The sequence below is a fragment of the Sturnus vulgaris genome, chromosome 2 (genome assembly GCF_052056855.1).
Source record: "Sturnus vulgaris isolate bStuVul1 chromosome 2, bStuVul1.hap1, whole genome shotgun sequence".
Taxonomy (NCBI): Eukaryota; Metazoa; Chordata; class Aves; order Passeriformes; family Sturnidae; genus Sturnus; species Sturnus vulgaris.
Genome location: NC_142244.1, coordinates 102,180,715 through 102,202,668, shown reverse-complemented (window position 1 = coordinate 102,202,668; position 21,954 = coordinate 102,180,715). Strand labels below are relative to the sequence as shown.

At 43.0% G+C, this 21,954-nt stretch overlaps 1 protein-coding gene across 1 annotated transcript; it reads left to right on the top strand.

Moving 5' to 3' along the window:
- Positions 1-2,356: 2,356 nt before the first annotated feature.
- Positions 2,357-17,972, top strand: ASB9 (ankyrin repeat and SOCS box containing 9). The gene is made up of 8 exons (XM_088160221.1): positions 2,357-2,704; positions 7,233-7,312; positions 8,483-8,590; positions 9,524-9,674; positions 10,257-10,391; positions 11,773-11,964; positions 15,064-15,230; positions 16,410-17,972. Exons 1-7 carry the CDS (start codon positions 2,611-2,613, stop codon positions 15,186-15,188), a joined length of 885 nt encoding a protein of 294 aa, XP_088016347.1. The 5' UTR covers positions 2,357-2,610; the 3' UTR covers positions 15,189-15,230; positions 16,410-17,972.
- Positions 17,973-21,954: the final 3,982 nt, after the last annotated feature.

Below are 21,954 nucleotides of genomic sequence, written 5' to 3'. Positions count from 1 at the left end.
CCAGCTTTTCACACACAGGAATCCCCAAGTCCTTCTCTGCAGAGCTGCTCTCAGTGACTTCTCCCAGTCTGTGCTCATGTCTGGGATCCCCCTGACCCAGGTGCAGCACCTTGCACTTGTTGAATCTCACGAGGTTCCTGCAGGCCCAGACCTCAAGCTTGTGCAGGACCCCAGCAATTGCATCCTGTCCTTAAGGAGTGTCAAACATACCACTCAAATTCATGTAATCTGCAAACTTTCTGAGGTATTCAATCTTGCTGGTCATTAGTGCATTTATCTTCTTGATCATCAGAGAAGATGACAACACAGCTCTGAGACTGCACATTTGGATGCATATAGTGATTCCTTTTGGTGGTGGAATTGTTGACACAATTGTGTAGCAATTATGTGAAGATGGACACCACTGGCACTATCACCAGTCTTTTATTTAAAACTTTTCATATCTTCTATCAATGAACTTGTCTTAGGAAACTGTGACTCCTTTCCTCACATGCAGCTCCACACAGCCTTGACTCCTCTCCTTTCTTCAAGTTTCCTTCTTCCTTCTGTGTGACTGGCTAAACCCCAACCCCTTCCCGGCCACCTAACCCTGTCTGTCCCTCACACAGCATCTTCTTTCCTTCTCTGTCTCTTACCTCCTCACAGCACAGCCAGCAGACTCCATCCCACCCTGTAGCACACTGACTCTCAAGCTCAACCTCCATCTGTAACTTATAGCAAGCTGCCCCACTCTTTTATAACCCCCATCCTCACTGGGCAGGCAAGGCTGTTGCCACTCCTTAGTAATCAGTACAGCTGTAATTCATTGGGAAAGATTGCCTCCTGCACTATTCCTACAAACTATTCTCCTGCATGGTAATTAATACTAGATCTGCTAGAGATATGATCATACACAAGAAGTGCCAGCCTAACCTCTAAACTCAAGAAGCACTAAAAGGGAAAAATTGCTTTTTCATTTCTTTACATGTTAATCCTCAGAAGCAATACCTACATACACCACTTTCTCTGTTTACACATTTTTCCCACAACAGTTTTAGTGTGAAAATGGCTAAGACACAAATGTAATTTCCAAGCAGATCAAAGTGTCAGCTTGCATCCAGCATGTGAGGCCATGGAAAAGACTGGCCCTGTCATCACCTGTGCCCAGGTTGCTGTCACAGATTCCCTGCTGGCAAGGTTTGTGGATGATGTTCAGCTGCTGTTTGCATTTTTTATTGTAAATTATTATTTTTAAAGATGTGGACAAAGAAACACTAAATATGAGTCCAGATCTCTTGCATACATTAAAGAGAAAAATAAAATTAAAATCAAGTTTCTTAGGCTCAGCTGAGGTCGGGTCAGAATTAGACTAGTATTAACAACTTTGAATCCCCAAATATAAAAACAAATTTTGCTGTAGTAGCCATAGAGAAAAAAACCCAAAAAAAACCAAAAAAACAAACAAACAAACAAACAAAAAAAAAAAACCAAAAAAAAACCCAAAAAAACCCCCAAAAAACCCCAACATTACATGGTTTAGAATTTTCATGGAAGTTCTGCCTACTTGCACTTGTACACAAATGGGCAAAATATTCAGCGACAGAGAAAGGATTTTGTACTTGTAAATTATACTAAATCGGGAAGGAAAATAGTTCAAATAGAGATGATCTGTGAGAACAGAACTTTTGCAAAACAGACCCAGAGAAATGAGACAGAGGTCCACCTTTCAAAAAGTAATGACGACTTCTTTTTTATTTATTTATTTATTTTAATGTGGTTCGGTTTGTGATGGTTTGTTTAGGCTGAGAAATGTCTTAAAAATAAAAGAACGCTGCTCTAGTAGAAATCTGCAGGTGTGACTGTGACTCAGTGAACTCGGCTGAGCAGGGTAGAGGGACACGAGCCCCGCTGCGGTTTCTTCTCCAGGCTCCGCAGGGATGCGGCGCGGTGCGTGCGGGACGGGCAGCGCCCGGAGCCGGGCGGCAATGCTCGGAGCTGGGCAGGAGCGTTCAGAGCCGGGCGACAGCAATGCTCGGTGCCGGGCAAGAGTACTGAGAGCCGAGCAGCAGCAATGCCCAGAGCCGCGCAGGAGCGATCAGAGCCGGGCAGCAGCAGCGCCTCGGCCCCGCCGTGCCCCAGCCCGGCCCGGCCCGGCCCGGCCCGGCCCAGCCCCCTGGGTGGGGAGCGGGGCACAGCTGTGCCTGCTCGTGGATCTGCGGGCTCTCTCTGCCCATCCCCTGCAGGCAGAGTTTGCTCAACTAGTTGAACTGGCTCTTTCTGCCTAGTTTTTTTGGCAAACTAAGAATTTCCTTCCTGATAAAAAAGAACGGCGGGCGCCCCGATTGGGCGTCGCGTTGGAGAGGATGTGACATCAGGCACATCTCTCGCCTGGCTGGATCGCTGGCTGCCGAGCAGGGCAGCCCGGGAGCTGTTTTGTTAAACCCCAACCCAGGTGCTGGGGTTTGTGCACAGAGAGCTGTCCCGGGTGGTGCAAGGCTCGCCCGGCTGATGCGTGCGGAGCCTGTGCCAGGGATCGCTGCTGCCGCTGGCGGCTCTCCGGGGACCATGGAATTTGAACTCTGGAAACCAACCACAAAGTGAAAAAACAGCGGCTGGGCAGGCAGGGCTGAGATGGGCGATGAGAGGAGAAATCAAAATGCCAGCAAACTGCAGGGAGCTGGAGGCCAGGCATGTGCAGCGTCCCCATCAAGCCCGCTGATGAGCGGTAAGTGACGCTCCGCTCTCAAAGGCTCAGCGCTGCCGGCACAGGCTGCAGTGCTGCTGCTCCCCGTGCCCTGCTTCTGCACAGCTCCTCAGCCCGTCCCACAAAACACCCCCGCGCCTTTCTACTGCTTGCGGGACTTTTAAAAGCTATTTCTGTTGGATACTGAAATTTTGGTTGTTTTTCTTTTGTGTCGTGGAAAAAAGCGGTTGATTTTGTACTGCATTTTGTGCAGGCAGAAACAAATGCAGCACTTGGACCGCAGCACACTGAAAAATAAATTGAAATGTGGCATGTTTGACTTAAATTAGTGCCAGCAGCAAGTTTAGCACTGGCTTAATTCCTCTTTTTCTTTTTCTTTTTCTTTTTCTTTTTCTTTTTCTTTTTCTTTTTCTTCTCATTCCCTTCCTCCTAACTTCCCTTCTTTCTTTTCTCCTTTCCTTAGATTATTTTAATTTTTTGCTTTTCATTTTTGTCTTCTCTTTCTTCTTCTTTTTATTTTTTTCCTTTATCTTTTATCCTTTCCCCTTGTCCCTAAGATGAACAGACCTAAGTGTTATTTAAGCTGAACCTACTGGGTTCTTCTGCAATGGCATTGTTGTGACCAGTGCTGTTGTGGGCACATAATAGTGAACACTTACTCAGACAAATGGTCTCAGTCTGGTCATTGCTCTGTGTCTGGCCCAGAGCCATTGAAAATATGACATGGTAAAAAAAGACAAGTAATTTAACTTCATATCCTTAGCCGGATATGTTCCATTTAGCTCTGTTTCTGTGCAGTTACTCCTTCATCTAATGGCAAGTGCGGAGAGAATGAAGTAAATTGAGAAAATGTGACTTGACGCTGTCCTTGCTCCTTTTATGGGCTCTTCAGAATGTTTCCATTAATACCAACTTTAAAATTAAGACCATAAAGCCAAAATGCAAGGCTGACCAGTCTATCTGCAGTGTAGTCTGCTTGCCCTCATGTGTGTCACGTATGTACAGCCTGAGGCTGGGGTGAGAGGGAAGGTACAGTGATATTATTAACAGTGTGAATAGAATCGGTCCACACGAGATAAGCTCCAGCAAAATGGAGGTGGAAGGAGAGAATCCCACAGGGCACAGTGCTGGACACAAATCATTTGGTCCTTTGAAAATCAAAGTTTCGTCCATTCATTTTGTGTCTGCCTGCTCCTTAGCAGAGTCAATAAGCTCTGCTGGCAATTTCCAGTGAGAATGCATTTGGCTCAGGCCATGTATATCACAATCTTTAAGGGACAGCCTTTGAGTATGAAAAATACCATTTGTAATACTCTTCTATATAATGTCTTAGGATTTTGTATCTGCAAATTTGAATGCAAGAGCATACCCTCACTGGAAGGTCTTCAGAGCCCCTTTCAAGCTGCACTGTGCGTGAGAGGCATGGAAGGAAACTAGCCTGGGGACAGGCACAGAGGGTGCAATGCCCTCACATGGTCTGAGGTTGGAAAAAGTTGCTTCAGCCACCACCACAAAAACCAGTGCTCTAGAAAGGTCCTGTGAGAGCTCTGTTGTGCACAGAGAGCAGTCAGAATTTGCATGTGTGCATGGTTATTGCTATAAGGCTCCCTCTGTATACATCACCCTGCCAGTGTCACATGCCTGAGTGATGGCAATGCAATCAAACGTGACCAGAGGTTTAATTTGTAACCTCTGGCTGGCTGGAGTTTTCTGCAGTGGAAGGGGAGCTAGGTGACCCAAAGCCACTGAAAGCCAGTAGGATTTGGATGTCTAGATGCCGAACTACTGGGATCTGACACAGCCTCTCTGTGGACTAAGGTGTGGGTAAATTTCAAATTTGGACAAATTATCTTGTTTCTTTGTGAAAGAGCAGTTGTATATATTTTTGATAATCAGGAATCCTTGTTGCAGTGGTGGTATATACAATGAACACAGCTGTGTCCCCCACATACACCAGCCTTGCTACTTCACGTGCAGCTCTGGTGGTGGACAGTGTTTTGAGCACATTCACCAAAGTCTGTTCAGGATTTTGAAAGCCCATGGTCAGCTGGAACTGACATTTGCTTAGGCCCTAATCAAATACAATACAGATCTTTTATATTCTGACAGTGTGCCTCCTGTGAAGTGTTAAAGAGGGCAGTGAGACATGGAAATCCACTGCTGCCTTTCTCCTCTTCCAGGCAAGAAACACGAGTTCCAGCCTGGAGCAGGCAAAAAAATAGAAATATTATTATTTGCCAGAAGGTGATGTCCTAGGTCAAGAAACTGGGGAAATGTGCCATCACTTGTAGGGGGCTTGCCTCCCTGGCATTGCTTCAGGTTAGAGGTGTTTGCTGCAGATGCAGATAGGGCAGGAGAGACATCAGCCTGGGGCTGTGCAGTTCAGGGCAGCAGATCTGGAACTATGCCATTGCAATTAGTCATCAGTCAGGCCTTTAATACTGCTCTTCCCAAGGTACCCAAAGCTGGTGTGATGGACTCCATAGGGCTCCAAAGGACTCACTTCCACCTAGGATAAAACTTTCAGTTTCTCTCAGTTACAGAACTCCCAGATAGATTACATGTTAGCACATATCTCTTTTATTTTTCACTGACATTTATTTTTTATGCTGATATGGTCAATCTTTTCACTAATTGTTAAGACTGGCAAATTGCAAGCTAATGACCAGTCCATAGGTGGCTGGTCTAGCTCTTTTTAGAGTTTTAGTAGAAACCTGTTTTTTCTCAAGCAGGAACTGAATGGATAGAATCCACATATAGATATGTCCCTCTTAGTAACCGGAATTCTGACAGGATGACATAACAAGTTGGTACAACACACAGGTTGGTACAGGCACAAATGCCTGCCAATATTTGTGTGGCCAAAAAAAGTTCAAGTTGCAGCTCGAAAAACTTGTACTTCAATCTAGATTTTTAGAATTTCTGTAAACATACTTCCCTTACAACTCATGCAATTTAGGCAATGGCATTAATTTCTAAATGAGGAAAAGCTTTTTACATACCCTGGAAACACAGCTGACTGTAACACAAGCAGGATCAGCAAGAACAACAGCACAATCAGATAAGCATCAATTTGATACACATCACTTAGAGCAAAGCTGTTTTAGTCAGTTAACAGTTTTGTGCTTAATAGTTGTAGCCTACTTTTGCTATACTCACGAACCAGAACCACAGCTTCCAGATTTGGCTGTCCTGTCCATTTGCTAAAGCTGAAGGATGTTTGGGAACCTAATGAAACTATAGCTGTTTTGGGATGCAGCCCATGGAACATAGAAGGAGCCAGGCTGAGCTTAAATAATGCTAATAACAAAGAATATGAATTTATTTAAAAGCTAGTTCATAGTCTCATAGCCAGGTTTAGATTGGAAGGGACATTTAAAGGTTGTCTAGTCCAACATCCCTGCAATGAGCAGAAACACCTTCCACTAGACCAGGTTGTTCAGAACCCCATCCAACTTGATCTTGATTCTTTCCAGGAATGGGACATCTATCACCCCTCTAGGCAACTTGTTCCATTATTTCACCTCATTTTTATGTCTGGTCTAAATATACCTTTTTTTAATTTAAAACCCTTACGATCATCAGCTTGTATGTAAACATTATTTTAAATAATTATAGTGGCTTATTAGGATTTTTTGCTGAAGGCAGACTTCCCTCTGTTAAGGATTCCATTCTATGCATGTGCTCTGTTATAGTTCCTGAGAACCTCAGCAACTCAGCCAGCAACTTGGTCACTGGAGTATACTCTGTAGTCAGTGGAAGAGAGTGGGAAATCTCCAGAGAGCAGCAAAATGTCTTTCCATGGGAAGTTGTGTGAAGTGCCCTCTGTAAAGGCTTCTCTTTCTTCCCAGGGGAACCTGGGACATTGACATAGAGCAGACACTGGGTTTTGAATGCTGGGATGTAAATACCTCTCAGAGGGATTACTTGTGTCAGTTAGCTCTGAGCCATAAAACCTATAATACTGAAGATCTCCCTCTATTAATATTTGTACAGTATAGACGTGCTGTACCTCACTTTGTGGTTTCAACAGAGAACACAGCTATAACTTAAAATGCACCACTCCATCAAACTGAAAACTGAGACTGAATCAACAGGTAGCACAATTTGCCTCCTTGTACTTTGGTCCCTTCTCTTGCCAAGGGCTGTTGACTCTAGTCCAGCTCTGAGCAGGGGTAAATGACTGATCAGCCAAACGCTCTTCAAAACGTATTCCTTTTGAGATAATTAAAATGCAGTAAGTTTGTGGGGGAAAAAAAGGCCCTGGAAATAATTGAGAGAAAGGGGCAAGCTCAGCCAGAGCCAGGTGATGTTCTGCAAATCCCTCTCCTGTCTTCTGAAGGGGAACACAGCTGTGCAGTGCAAACATGGGATTAGTTAAAAATGCACCCAGAGAGAAACATCTTCTGTCTTGTCTGTCTCCCTCACAGCATCTGCCCGAAGAAATCTTGGCAGCTCAAATAAAGTAGAAGGGAGGTCACAGAGTTGAAGTAAAGTATGCTAGTGAAATAGAATTTTTAGCCTTTTTCCTGTCTTTGTTTTTATACAGACTTTGTTTCTGACTGGTCTCCTTTACATGAGGCCTCTATCCATGGGCGTCTGCTTTCTCTGAAGAAGCTCATTGAACAGGTACCTCTCTGCTGGGTTCATGTGGTCTCTGCAGGGTTTGTTCAGTGGATGAATGTAGTCTGTATTTTACTGTGAAACTTCCAGGCTGAGAAAATCATGTTAACCAGGCTACAGTGAAATCTGCATGCAACAGTTTTTTGTTTTTTTTCCTACAATGAGTTCCTTGCCTAGCACAAGCTTTGTGCACTAATTTGATGATGTACTGAACTCTCCTGGGTGATGTTAACTGTGGCAGGGGTAATGGGACCCTGATCACTGGGATCTCTGGATGGCCAAGGGCAGCTCCTCTGCAGCTCCTGTGTGTGCCTGTGAGCAGTTTTTGGTGCCCAGCTGAGGGCCAGCTCTGGACCCAGTCATGGGTCTGGTTGAGGCTTATATTCAGTCACCCAGACATTTGTTTCTGAAGTGCCTGAGTGTATCCTAGGGCCCTGGTCTCACTCCAGAAGGTCAGGGATAGGTAGAAGTGATTTCTGAACCTCACCACTTTGTTTCTTCAAAATCCCAGGGTTTAACCTGTGAAAAAGATGGAAAGGGAAGGAGCATTGGAGAGTCTTCCAGCTTAGTCTACCAGAGCACCAAGATCTAGGAACAAAAGATCTTGTAGAATCCAACCAAGGTTTCTAACGCATTTCTTTCCTTCAGTGTTTACCTCGAGGCAAAGAGCAGAAAATACTTCAGGGCTCAACCCAGTCAAGCAACACAGACTGAGTGGGCAGAAGGTCAGGAGGCTTGAGCAGTGATAGAAAAAGGCAGCAGCCGTGACTCTGCCAAGAACTCTTGTAGCGACTTCCATAATTCTCTTTTATTTCAGATCTTGCTCTCCATAGTGTAGTAGAAACCAAATCACACTGAGTTCCTAACAGGATGTATTGTCCCACTGGACAGTCCACTAAGCTTTCTGTGCTGGTTTTCAGTGTGTGCAAGGCATAACCTCAGGTACACTGTGCCACTATCCACTCCAGCCTCTTCATCCCCTTCATATGCTTACTTTTTGAAATGAATAGCCCCAGGTAGTTGAGGAAGGTCTAGTTGCATAAAGTTTTTAAAGAAGGGTGTTTTTTTTTGTAGTTTGTTGTTTATTTGTTTGTTTGTTTTTGTTTTGTTTTGTTTTTGAATTGTATTGGGGGTTTTAGTAGTTGGTTGTAATGGTATTTTCCATTGTCTTATCAGGGGAATGATGTCAATCTTGTAACAGCAGACCAGGTGTCTCCTCTCCATGAAGCCTGCCTAGGGGGTCATGCTGCCTGTGCCAGTGTCCTGTTAAAACATGGTGCTCAGGTGGGTACTTGATGGACAGACCACTGTCTCTAGTGTTAGTATTGCCACACTTTAATGCTACATGATGTCATGGCAGAGTATCTCTGTGATGTACGCTCTGTACTTAGCTCTGCTTAAGGTACTTATGAAATGCACTTCCTAATAAAGCAATCCAAAAAAGGACAGATACAAGCAGCAGTTAATATTGTTCTTTAGATGAGGAAGAAATGTTTTCATCTTTCACAAGAATAAGGGAAGTTCATCTTGCAAAGTGTTTATAACGCTGCAGCAGTTAAGGGTGTGTTTTATTTTATGTACACATTAATCTTATTGTATCAATATGCAGAGTCTTAAGTAGAGGCATATAGGAATGTTAGGATCAACTGACAATAAAATGGGGAGAAAATGGAAACAAGATGCCAGTAAAATGGTGAAATGGTGTCTCATGGCCACTACTTTTCAGGCTAGCATCAAAATTATAATGAATAATAAAATTAATTCATGCATACATACATTACCTTTCCAAATATTACCTTTCTGTTTAAAATAAAAAAAAAAATAGAAAAATAAGAAAGGGCTGCACATTTTCAGACAAAATTGGAATGTTTCAGAAGAGGGCTATGGGTAGGTGTATTTCAGCTAAGATAACTGAGAAATGGTCATACATTTAGCTTGGTAACTCCTGAGAGACCCTGGAATGGCCCTGATGTTTTTTGTTTTTTGGGGGTTTTTTTGCAGTAGGAGAGACTTGGGGGCAATTGTAAAAAATACTTTTTTAATGGTCATTTTGATGAAAAGTTGTAGTCTTTAAAAGCACTGGGGAGTTTTGGCATGGAATTAAATTTAAAAAAATCAAAACTCCTGTTTTCTGCTGAGAAACTGGTTAGTTGTCTATTCAATTCTGAAATACCAAGAAGACAAAAAAACTTGCTGGATTGTGTTATTTTCCCCCAGGTGAATGGAGTGACTGTTGACTGGCACACACCACTGTTCAACACTTGTGTCAGTGGCAGTGTGGCTTGCTTGAATTTACTGCTGGAGCATGGAGCCAGCCTACAGCCACCCTGTGACCTGGCATCCCCCATCCACGAAGCTGCTAAGAGAGGTAACCCCGCAGGCATCAGCCCTCCTTTCCGTGTGGCTAGCAGCGTGGTGAAGTGGAGGAGAGAGAGAAAGAAGAAAATTTTCTTGGTTTGGGTCATGTAAAATGCCTTGCTAATTGGTGTCATCACGAGGGGTGCAGTTCTTCCCACCCCTGTTGCTCTTCAAGGGCAGGTCAGCTCAGCTGTCAGGTCCTCTGAGTTCATGTCATGACACCTGGAAGGGAATGCATTGTCTTAGTCAGCTGCCTACAATGTGGACATTTGAGGGAGACATCTGGCTCTCTTCTAAAGGAGTGGGGAGAAACATGGAGTGATTCATCTCTTCTTCAGTAGACATCATTTATCTGAAACAAGCCAGATAAAATGTGGGGGCTTTAGCCTGTGAGGCTTCAGTGTGTTTTGCTGAATGTGGCTTTTCAGCTCCTGTTTTGCTGGCTGGATCCATTGGAGTGGATGAAAGTATTACACTACCATCTCTTGATAAAACATTGAATCTTTGCCAAACTACACTGCTGCAACAGAGAATTTGCTGAAAAAAAAAAGCCTGATCTCTGTGAGTTGTCTCTTCCTTTATCCCTTTTAAGGTCATGTGCAATGTGTCGAACTCCTTGCATCCCGTGGGATAAATATAGATCACAACATCAAGCACCTGGGTACTCCTCTTTATGTAGCATGTGAGAACCAGCAACTGAACTGTGCCAAGAAGCTGCTTGAGTCAGGTAAAAACAAAATTAAAGAATGGTGTACTTTTGTTTCCTGCAGCATCTATCTTTGGATTATCTTTGCGTCAAAGATTTGGAGGAGCTCCTGCTTTGGGATCAGGAGATGTTTCACTCCTAATTGCAGCCCTGGTTAGATGTGTTAGCAGGGTGATCAGGGTCTTTTTGATCCAGGAATTCAGCTTGATAGCTCCCAATAAAGTGATAGATGATCCTGGATTTCATATGGCTGATTGTGTCTGGAAAAAACTATTTTTTCCAGTGCATGTGATGCTGCAGTTATTTGAAGTGGACAGGAAGAAATTTCATTTTTTATTTTTTTTTACCTCCTCTTTACCCAAAACAATTGACTCAGCCACTTTTACATAGTATTTCTGCAAACATTATAATTTCCAATGAGTTTGTTAAATGTTTGAGACATTTCCAACACAGAAGAAGGTTCAGTGCTATATCCTTTGCATCACACAAATCTAGCTGTAAGTCTAAATGCTTGGATAATTACACAAATCCGTTTCCTGTTATCTACAGTTGTACAGGTCTTCTAGCCAGAGGGGCCACATAACCTAAAGTAGCCACATAGCTGGTACAAAAATGATGGACCAACAAAGCTACTTTAGAAAAAACAAATAAAAATCATCTATATCACCTTTTAGGCAGGTCACTACCTAAAAGTACCATTGTTTAGTACAATGACCTCTTTTGTGAAGAAGTCAAATACAAATTAATCGAAATATTACATGTTTGGCAACTATTTTCTTCTTTCTGCTAATTTTTTTTCTGCTGCCTCCTGCACATGGGAATGTGTACTATAAAACATTATAGTTTGAATTAGTTCTGTAGCTCACCTTTCTTAGGGTGTTTTAGGAGCCATTAGTCCAGGGTAATGAATGGGGGAACTCTTCATCAGGGGTGCTTATGCCCTCTTCTATCAAGGACCTCTAGAATTTTTCCATTCTCTCATTTTTTCCCTGACTGATACTTTGGCATTTGGGAATCCCACCAGCCCCCAGTACAGAGCATGTTGAAATCCTGTGTTTATTTCAAGGGATGGGAAGCAGAGGTGGGCTATAGGTGGAACTACAGCTTTGTCTTGCTTTGAGATATCCATGGGCTGGGCTGTGGGTGAAGGAATTCCTCACACACCATTGCTCTGGGATCATTTTCAAGTCTCAGCCCCACTCCTCAGCCAGCAAGAGTTGTGCTTGTGCAAATTGTGGCACCAAGCCCCTGAGTAAAGGAGCCCAGCTCTGGGTGCAGGTTACAGCATTTGTGTGTCATTCAGAGAAATAGCAGCTAGTACAGTGAATGGAGTTAGGCTACTGTATAGTTATTGTTCTTCTCATCGTTCTTTTCATTGTCCTTTGCCTCTCTTACTGTTCAGGAGCAAATGTGAACAGTGGCAAGGGCCTGGATTCCCCTCTGCACATGGCTGCCAGGAATTGCAGTGTGGAGCTGGTGAAGCTGCTGATGGACTTTGGAGCAGATGTTTGGGTGAAGAATGCTGAAAACAAGAGGCCAGTGGAGCTGGTCCCACCTGGCTGCCCTGTGGGCCAACTGTTCCTGCAGAGAGAAGGTGCCCCTTAGAACTTGTTTTAGGGAAAACCCACCCAGACTTGCACAAGGCTATGCTATTCCAGGCTGCTAGCACTAGAAAACTGGGAATAACTGAGCTTGCCTCCATTTGCTGACATAGGAACATTGTTCAAGTGCCAGAATATAGTGGTGAACTAATAGTGATAATGGTAATAAAAATAACCCATCCTGAACCTCCAGATTTTGAACCTACTGCATCAGGAAGCAATCATATGGAGCGTGCCATATAATACAAAATAGAATTTAGGGTGAATAAACAAACAAAAGACTCCTTAGAAATTAGTGGTATTTTTTCATCACCGAAAACCTTGAATTTAATGAGAATGTCTCAGTTCCCTTGTGTCAGACAGCAGTAGATCCAGGAGTGTTCTATAGAGTGTGCTGATAAATGCAGGCAGCAAATCACCTCTGATGGGAATTGAGGCTAGGTAGTGAGGATGAGGTTTGGGATCTCTGGTTATGCAGTAGATGGCCAGGTTTGTGCATCTCAGCACAAATGCATAAATGGAGATTTGCAATCCCAAAAATTTTAATGCATGCAATACTAAAAAAAGTATATTGAAGAACTTGTTTTCTAATTCTTTGCCCTTTACTTTTATTCTTGGGCCAAGCTTTACATAGATGCAAAACTATCTTTAAAATGAAAGACTATGTAAATTTTTTTTTTGGACATTAGGCAAAATTGTACAGGAATGATATATGGAATTATATATTTATATTCATTTATACACTAGATTTCTCTAAAGACCAATTTTATATGCTGAATAATAACTGTGTCAAAATATCAAATCATAAATTTTAAGAAGAGTCCATTTCATATTTGTAAATTTAAGAGTTCCAGGTAAATTTATTTTATTTTATTGATTATGAAATATTTAATGAAGTGTGGAGAGAAATGTTACTTATTATTTTTTAATTGGAATACAATCTTTAGTGCCTGCTCATTTTTGTACTTGTCTTTTACCTTAGGTTTTCTCATTCAGCCAGCAAGCTATAAATATTACTAAATAATCTGGATTTTCATTATTTTAAACAAACTGGTGATGGTGGAGTCCATGCCAGTTACATGCTGGTGGGATTGTTGCCATAGAAATTATTACTGAGGTGAAATTTGAATGACAAAATAATGAATCAGGCCCTGCTGAAAATAATAACATGAAAGTAGCATGGAAACACCTGGCTGTGCATGTTATGCATGAGCAACAGATATTTGTTTTCCCAGCCTAATCTATGGCACACAGAGCAATGATCTTTTTGAGTTCCAGTCCCTGCTGCATTCGATTCCTGACTCCTGTGGCACTGCATGTGTCCTGTTTATTTGAGATAGAAAAACATTTCAGGCACGCCCTGTGGAGCTGGCCTGGAAACACTGCTCAGGCTGAGCTGACAGCATGGGCAGCGAGGAGCGTTCCTAAGTGAAATCCAGCAATCAAAATCAGAAACAATAAATGCCTGAAGGGAATTTTCCTGTGGAATAGTGGTTTTTCTGATGTTCTCCAACGTGCCCTTCTCATGCCTGTGGGCAGCTGATGTCTGCCTGCTTTGGCTGGCTGAGAAATTGTGATCTAGGCGAGGGGTACAAGAGCTGCTCTCCTGCCCTGCTCCCACACAAGGCTCCTGTCCCCCAGACCCCATGGCCAGGCAGGCTGCAGGGAGCGTGTTTGGCCACCAGAGATGAGTTGCTGAGCCTGCTGACCCAGTCACCTCCCGGAGCACGTGTAGGACATGTGGTGGTTCCCTTCCTAACAGCTCACCTTGCTGCTGGACCATCCCATACCCTGCTTACATCTCAGGGACAGTCCTGCATGTGGGTGGGAGAATTAGTGAATGCTCCAAAAATGTACTGTGTTTTTGAAGCGTGTGCTTGCGTTTCCAAAATATTTTCCAGTGTAGTGTCAGTGCTTGCTTGTGTTTTGATAAGTCTTCATGTTTTGGGTTTGGTTGTTTTTTCTTTTAATGAAAAATTTTTCTTTTCTTTTAAGCTTTTGTTTTTCTAGTGAGATGTTTGCAGGCAGAGCATTTATCTGTGGGATTAGAGTCAAGCACAAGTGCAGTGTGATACTGCAATATTTTAACTAGCTTGCCTTGTTTTGTACCCAAGCACGGGGTAATAACTCATATGCTGGCTCCTAGCAGAAGGGTGCAGCCCTTTGCACGGCCCTTAAGATAGCACAGCAGCTTTCAGCCTCGCAGAGCTGCTGGAAATGTGGTGTCCTGCACGAGGGAAGTCTCAAAAGCTGATCGAAGCTGCTACCTCACTGCATTTTTGTTGCAGGCTCCCTTCCTTCCCTTGCTCTGCAGGAGGGAGGCACCTGAACTGTCCCTTCCCAGCTCACTCACCTCTTGCTTTCTGCAGTGTCCCTTCTCATGTCCTCCCCACTCCCTGCATCCACCCCCTCCTTGGTGCCCATCTCCTGACCTGCCCTCCCGCAGCCCCTGCCACCCTGCACACACTTGTCACCGCTGTGCAGACAGTGCTCTGGAGGGCTGAGCACTGACAGGTGCTGCAGGTAAAACTCCACACAGGATCTTCCTCTTCCTGAAAAGGATAAGGGACCCAAACAGGTGTCTAATGCTATTATACTTACATTTTTTATAAAGCGACAAAGATTCTTCAACACATCTCTCATCTATCAATATGGGACCAGCTAACCTGGAAGGTTTAAATAAAGAATTATATAGTGTTTCTTTTGCTTTGTGTTCATCACTGTTATGAAATATGCCTCAAGAAAGCAGTGGACTGAAAACTTTGATCTCACTGGGGGAGTGAGAGGAGGGAAGGGCTTTTAAAGTAGCATCAATTATCTCTTCTCAGACAGTACAAACATTTATACAGCTTAAAAAGGAAAGGCTAATGCTGCTGCTGATGCAAGTTGAGTAATGACAGTGACTAGGCATGCACTGGTTTGCAGGTGGGCAGGTGTCCTTTGAGGGATGCAGGTTTGACTTTTCACTGCTGACTGTGAAAAGCTGGTTAGAGATGGGTTGCAGGAGGTGAATTGCACAGCTGCTGTTTCAGGTTTATAGTCTTGGCATTATAAAGCCATGTGTGTGACCTCTTTCCTGGATCTTTCTCCAGGGCCACTGTCCTTGATGCAGCTGTGCCGCCTGTGCATCAGGAGGTGCTTTGGATACCAGCAGCATCAAAAAATAACTGGACTTCTCCTCCCAGATGAGCTGAAACATTTCCTTCTCCACATTTGAGCCTTTTCATATTCAAAACTGTGCCTTTAATAACACAGCAAGGTTTGTTGACTTTTTTCATTTCTAGTGTTGCCAGTGTTTGCAATGATAATTTATGGCAATTTTTGGTCTCCAGTAAAGCTGGGTCTAAGAAGCACAGGACTGACCAACTTGCTTGGTCCTCACTGCCCTCACCCCCACCGAATCCTTTTGGAAAAAACCAATCCTGTGTGGTTCCATGGTGAAGCTTGCAAATGTGATGTGAGGGCCCCCTTGAAAGCACAGAAAATTAGCATAACATTTCAAAATAGATCTCTTGATTCTCTGGCACAGGTTCAGAAGTCTTGTGGCTGACAACCCCTTACAAAGAAAACACATATCCCAGCCCAGCAGTGAGAGCATTTCAGGTGAACATCAGGCACACCAGGAGAGCCACAGAGAGCTTTCTCTGTAAGCAGTGCTCATGTGCCTGTCATTTGTGAGGCCCACACCACCACGAATGAGGGTAGGAAACCCAGCTGAACCCACTTGCCAAGCAAGGAAGGCCCTCTGGCAGAAGTTATTTATTTTCTAAGGGTACCACACTGCAGACAGATAAGCACCAACCAACAATCATTTGCATTTAGGCCAGCATCTGAAACAAGCCTTTCTGCCATGACAGCAAATAGGTCACTGCTGATGGCAGCTCCCTACAGTGCAATAATAGCGGGGCAAAAGTTTTTAATCATCTATTAAAGGCAATTGCTTCTGATATTTTGAGACATAGAAGAGCTACACTTCAGAACTACCCATTTTCTCTTGTAGTATGTTGCTTTTCAAGGACACAGGCTAACAGCCTATCAGTAGCAGGCACTGAGTGCTTCTCTTTTCTGCCCTGAAAATTAGGTATATTTCCTAAGCATTTTTCAGCATACATCAGAAAAACAACAGCTTCTACACCCCTTCTCCACCCAAGAAAATATTAAGAATAGAGATAATGTTTTTTCCTGGGAAAGTTGCTACCTCATTCATAGCATTTTCCATGGGAGTGGCAATAATAATGCTTCTAATGTGCGGTCGTAAAACAAACAATGAAATCAAAGTCCATCCCAAATTTAAAAAAACAGTGGACAATTACTGCCCCCTGCTCACCTGCTGAGCAGTTGACTCAGTGTCTAACATATGTAGTTTTTATTCCACTGGACATAAGAGCAAATATTTCCAGCTAAATGTTAACACTAGGCATTTTTCTTTCCCTTTCAGAAATGAATCCTGCTGCTCTCACAAACCAAAGTGCATTTGTGACCACTGTCTGCTCCCTTGGGTGCTGCCCTGGGGATATCAGCTGCCTGATATATGTGGGAGCAAGGATGCTGAGACTCCAGCTCTTCTTCCCCTTGCCCTGTTTCCTTTTGAGTTCTAAACCAAAGTGATCTGCATCACCTGGGACAGCAGCAAACCCAGCTCCCTGAGTTGAAGGTGCCATGTCACCCCACACACTTCTGTGCTTCTGGAGATTCTTTCTCACTTTGCTGTAGAGGCTCCATAGGAGTGGGCTGGGAGTGCAGAAACTGCTGACATCAGTGACGCCAGCAAAGGGAGAGAGTCCTCATCCCACAGGTGGGGAGACTGGCAGCCTTCAAATCTATGAAAGCTGATTCTGGTGTTCACCAGTGTGCCAGTGTGAGCAGTGCCAGCCTGCTGTGTGCAAGTGGAAGGTTAGAGAGGAGAGATCAAAGCTACCTGGCTGCTGATTTGATATAAATCACAATTCAAATCCTTGTCTGCACAACATGACTGCTGGCTATAGGTACCCAGTGTAATGGTTTGTTTCCTTTGTGCTGACCAAACAGAGCACAGTTCTGTTAGGTTTGTGGGACCTACATTGTACCCTAAAGGAACAAAATGACAAACATAGTTAGGTCTCTAACTCCTCTGATGATACTCTTGGGAATGTGTCACTTACCTGATCCAACTCATCACACATATTTGAGCCATGTAAAAATTAACTGGCTGACTTATGATGGCCTTCTGTATGGTTTTCCTCATGCCCAGGAAGAAACGTAGACATCTGTCTTCACAGAGGTCGAATACAAGCAGGTATCTGGGATGGGAAAGGTATATTCTTCTAAAATCAGTGTCTTGGTTAAGCTGAATCTGCATTGAGCAGACAAGGAATGGACATTGAACCTAGTGCTTAACTTTTAGACATTAAAGTGTGAAGAATCTCCTCTTTGGTGACACAGTGGAAAGCTGGAGATCTGTCTCATTAATTTCTAGATGATGAAGAAACATTTTTGTACGTACTAGTTTTACTTTTGCCTTAGGCATCTTATTTTGTAACTTCGGCCAATGGGTTTATAGGAGCAATGATAATACCAGGAGGAAATTGCTCTGAGAACCAGGTGAGGGTGTTGCTTCAAGTCTGCTTTTCTCATGAAAATTTCATGGTATGACTGTTTACTTGAATTTCTCTGCCCAAGTGTAATTAGGATGAATTCTGTATGCTCAGCTTGTATCATCTCAGTGTGTTTACTTATTTATTTTCATAAAAATTGTGGTCAACACTGGTGAATTACAGCTTTATGCATCAACACTTATCCAGTTACAAACCATAAAAGTACAAGATGCAAACTGAATAATTTCATTACAGGTGAGGTTTGGGGTTTTTTCTATATTTAAAACCATTCAAAATATAATGCAGGACTTAAATGATTGTCAGGAATATATTTTATCAGATTTGTTCCTATTTTTATATTAACAGTTTAATGGTAGTTAAGCCACAATTTTGTAGAATATTTTTTCAGAAATAAATAGTTCATACTCTTTTGCTTGTTAGTTTGTTTTCATTCTGTTTTTAAATGATAGCCCTAATTTTTTGGATTGACTGATACTATGGAGTTTTGCATTCTAATTTCTTGCTGTCCCACCTGCAGGCAGGGAGTGAACAGAATATTTCCCTCAAATAAAACTATAGTAAAGATGAGACCAAAATGCACATACTTTGCAAATCTTGCCTTTTGTTGATGCTTTAATGTAGAGCTGGACTCCTGAAATTCCTTCTTTGCTCATTTGAGTGTTAGTGAAAAGGAGAGAGATTCCACAAAGCAGGAAAAAATGTAAATTTAGATGGTCACTGCCTTCAGCTTGGATTTGGTTGGGGTTTTTATAGCCGATTCACATAAATGTATTTCTCCTGCCAACTAAGCAAAAGGCACATGCAGTGTTCTGGTGCTGCTGTGTGTTTGTACACAGCAGGAACCCTTTACTGGCAGTGAGAGTGTGGAGGTCCCTGTGTGGCCAGAAGCCCAGCAGGGTCTGTCAGTGTCCTTGGGTTGGGACTGTTGGGCTGGGGAGGTGTGGAAGTGCTGTCATTCCCTCTCCATTAAATGCATCTCTGGGAATCCCTGCCCACAAAGACCTCAAAGAGAGAGGGCAGTGCCAGCAAATTGCTTTACAAGATATTTTTTCTGATGGATAGAGAGCTGCTTATGGAAACTGTGGAACTAAAACCACTTCAGCAAAAGAAAACAATGGATTTAAGCAAGACAAAGATCTTTTGTTTTTTTGAAATATGTCTGATGCAATAAATCTTTGCAGTTGCTAGGTGGGATCAGCCACATTTCAGGACACAGCTCTTCTTTCTGCAGTTGTTGCAAAGCTGTCTTGTCCATTTCTTGTTTTAGATTTTCTCTTAACTGGAAACCACAGACATGCAAATCTAGTAAATGTAACATACTGCTTTGGAGCATATTCAGAGAATGTCCTCTTGCCTGCCCACTTACATGAATTCTTTTCAAGATGACTAAGAAGGAAATAAATTTTACTTTATTAGCTTAACAAAATGGGACAGCCTAGCTGAAAAATAGGTTAGTGGTGAAAAAAGAGAGTCCTTTCATGCCTAATATGGGATATGCTCAATTCCCATCAGACTCATGTTCTTGAGAATCATAGGTCTGAGACTTGATGCTCCTGAATCCACTTTTTCTTGTTTAACACATGCACTGTATTTGTCAAAATGGAGGCTGCCTTGCTGTGCAGTTCCAGCCTGAATCCTGCTGGCTTTGAATAAAAATTCTCAGGAGTTATTTCTATGCATATTGAGCAATTGTCATTCTCACATTGCTCACATTCTCACACATTGCTCAGCTCACTGCTCCAAGGGGTACTCACTTTTAGGCACCAGGCAACATTTGATGCAAAACTACTCTCTAGGATACCTAGGGGAGTCCACTTTTCTTTAAAATGATAGCAGTGAACTATTGCTGGGAAGAGAAATGTTTCAAATTCTTATATCATTCAACAGAATAACCCTTACTCCATCCCTACCTCAGTGCTGGAGAATACCTGGCTCATGTCACTGTGCAACAAGGTCTTGTCTCTTCTGTGCCAGGTGAAGCCTTTCCTTTCTGAACTACTTCTCTTTGCACTTTTAAAGGCCTTGAAACTCATTACTCATCACTGATTCAAGTGACACAGCACTACCTTCATGGCTTTAGTGACTGAAGTAAAATTGAGTTTGTTATCTGTCAGCTGTCTCACTTCACAAATCAAACTCTGGAATCTCTGCCGAGTCTATGGCTTTTGAAATCTCTGGAGCTTTTCTTTCTGTGGTTTGTAAAATGGTAAAATGCAGCAGTAGCAGCTCTTTGTCTCATGAAAGCACTGACTCTGAATCACAGAGGTTCATACAGACCTTGGAAAGATGTTATGAATAGACAAGTATAGGGTTGTCTCATTGTCACTGAGACTGCAATTTTTATTACCTTATTTTGAGGAAAGGGAGTTGCATTTTTTTTTTCTGATTAAATAATTGTACCAAAACAGGACCAGTTGGTTTTGGGAATTTCTGCATGGGGGGCAAAGCTCCTGGCAGCTGCTTTGCTCTCCCCACCAGGCCTCTCTGAAGGAACATCACCCTTGTGCTTGACTCAGCTTTTTCACCCTCTGTCAGAGCATGAGAACTGAGGCTGACAAACTTTGTTCCTTCCAACTCTTTGTATATAATTTTCCTACAAGTTAGTAGGCAGGACCTCTGCCTCTCCAATGAGGACTATGGACATCCCTTTCTGAAATAACTCCATTGATACCCATTGGTTCAGAATAGGTGGCCAGTGCATTTCTGCTCCTCAGATAATCATAATGGTGAGCACAAGGTGTGAGCATGTCCTGACTTCACTGGGTTTATTTCTATTCACTTGTCCCATAGAAGAGATGGAGCACTGCTCCAGTTCTGGAAGTACCAGCTCAGTCTCTTTGTTCACTGACCACTAGAAGGGGGTGGTTTTGTCTGCACCTCCCAGTCATACTTTCAGGCAGCCAAACAACTCTAAACAAAACCTTTCCCTCATAGTGCAAAAGTTAAGAAGTAGCTTTTTCTCTTTTTCAAGCTATAATTACTTTTATTATTTCTCAGACTAGAAAATAAACAAGCACAACCTCAAACAGTTCAATCCAAGTCAAGAAAATGGCTCATTTTTCTTGCAGGAACAGAAGAAAACACATGAAAAATATTATCTACCAGTTGGGCTATTGGGACATATTTGTTAGAGGTGATGGAAGCAAGTTCAGATTCCCTCCCAGAATGAAATAAATTCTTTCTCTATATTTGCTATCCCTGGTGCTTTGGAAATATATCCTCCTTGATTTTGGTGAATCTAAGCTTTCCTCTCACACAGTTTACCCAGCAAGACTGTATGACTCCAGTTCACTAATATTTTCTCAGTGATTGTGCCTCAGTACATAAGAGCACAAGACCAGATATTTGGATTAGGGTATCCCTGGGTGGGGACTGGAGCCATGGGTGGCTGAAATGGGGTCATGGGGACAGGGACAGGGGGAGCCCCAGGGGCTGCCATGGGCCAGTGAGTGCTGATGGTGCCCTCAGGGCCTGGGCATCTGTGTAGCCATGCAATTTCTCAGCATCCATGGCATCCATGAGCATGGCAAGAGATCTATTAATGCACCACATGTCTTTTGTATGCCTGATCCCCTCCCTCTTTGTTCTACAAGAGTTTCCAATTAATTTTACCTAGGAAAATGAAGAATTGTTTCTTAATCTCTCCTCATTACTCCCTTGGTAGTCCTCTCTCTTATCCCTCCCTCTTAGCTTCTCTTTCTCCCAGACCAGACTCCTAGCCTCTTCAGCCACTCCATAGACAGAGACCTGGATGACCAAAATACTGTGATTCTGTCTGTAAAATACACATCCCCTTAAAAAAACACAAACCACGCCCCCCCTCCCCCCAAAAAAAACAAACAAAAAAACCCCAAAAACCAAAACCAACAACAACAAAAGAGAACCCAGAGCTATCTAATACTTCTGGCTTCTTTCCCTGAATATCCTTTACTGGTTTTGAGATGCTTGTCTGTTCTTGGCTCATGTAGTCAGACATCTTAGTCCAAAAGAAATTCCTAGTGAAAACACCCTGAGCTCAGTTCCTGAAGGCGTTTTGCACATTTTGCATATGCTCTCTACTTTCAGTTATCTCATTCCATAAAAGTCATGGTAGTTGTTTTGAATGCCTATCCTGTATTAAAGGGGGACTGCTACATGCAAAGCTCCAGCAAAGGACATAGCACAAAGAGCTCTTCTTTTCCTGAGATATGACGAAAGGGCTGTGCCTGATCCCTGTGCACAGTCTGGACGTTTTGTCTGTTACTCCGTGTGCCTGGACAGCTGAGGAGTGAACAGGCAAGGCATTTCTTTTAAGCATGACGAAGAACAACAGAACATTGAAAGACATATGGGATAGTGTAAATGGGTTAACTGCACCACCTAATTAGTGGCTTGTCTTAATTTTCTTCT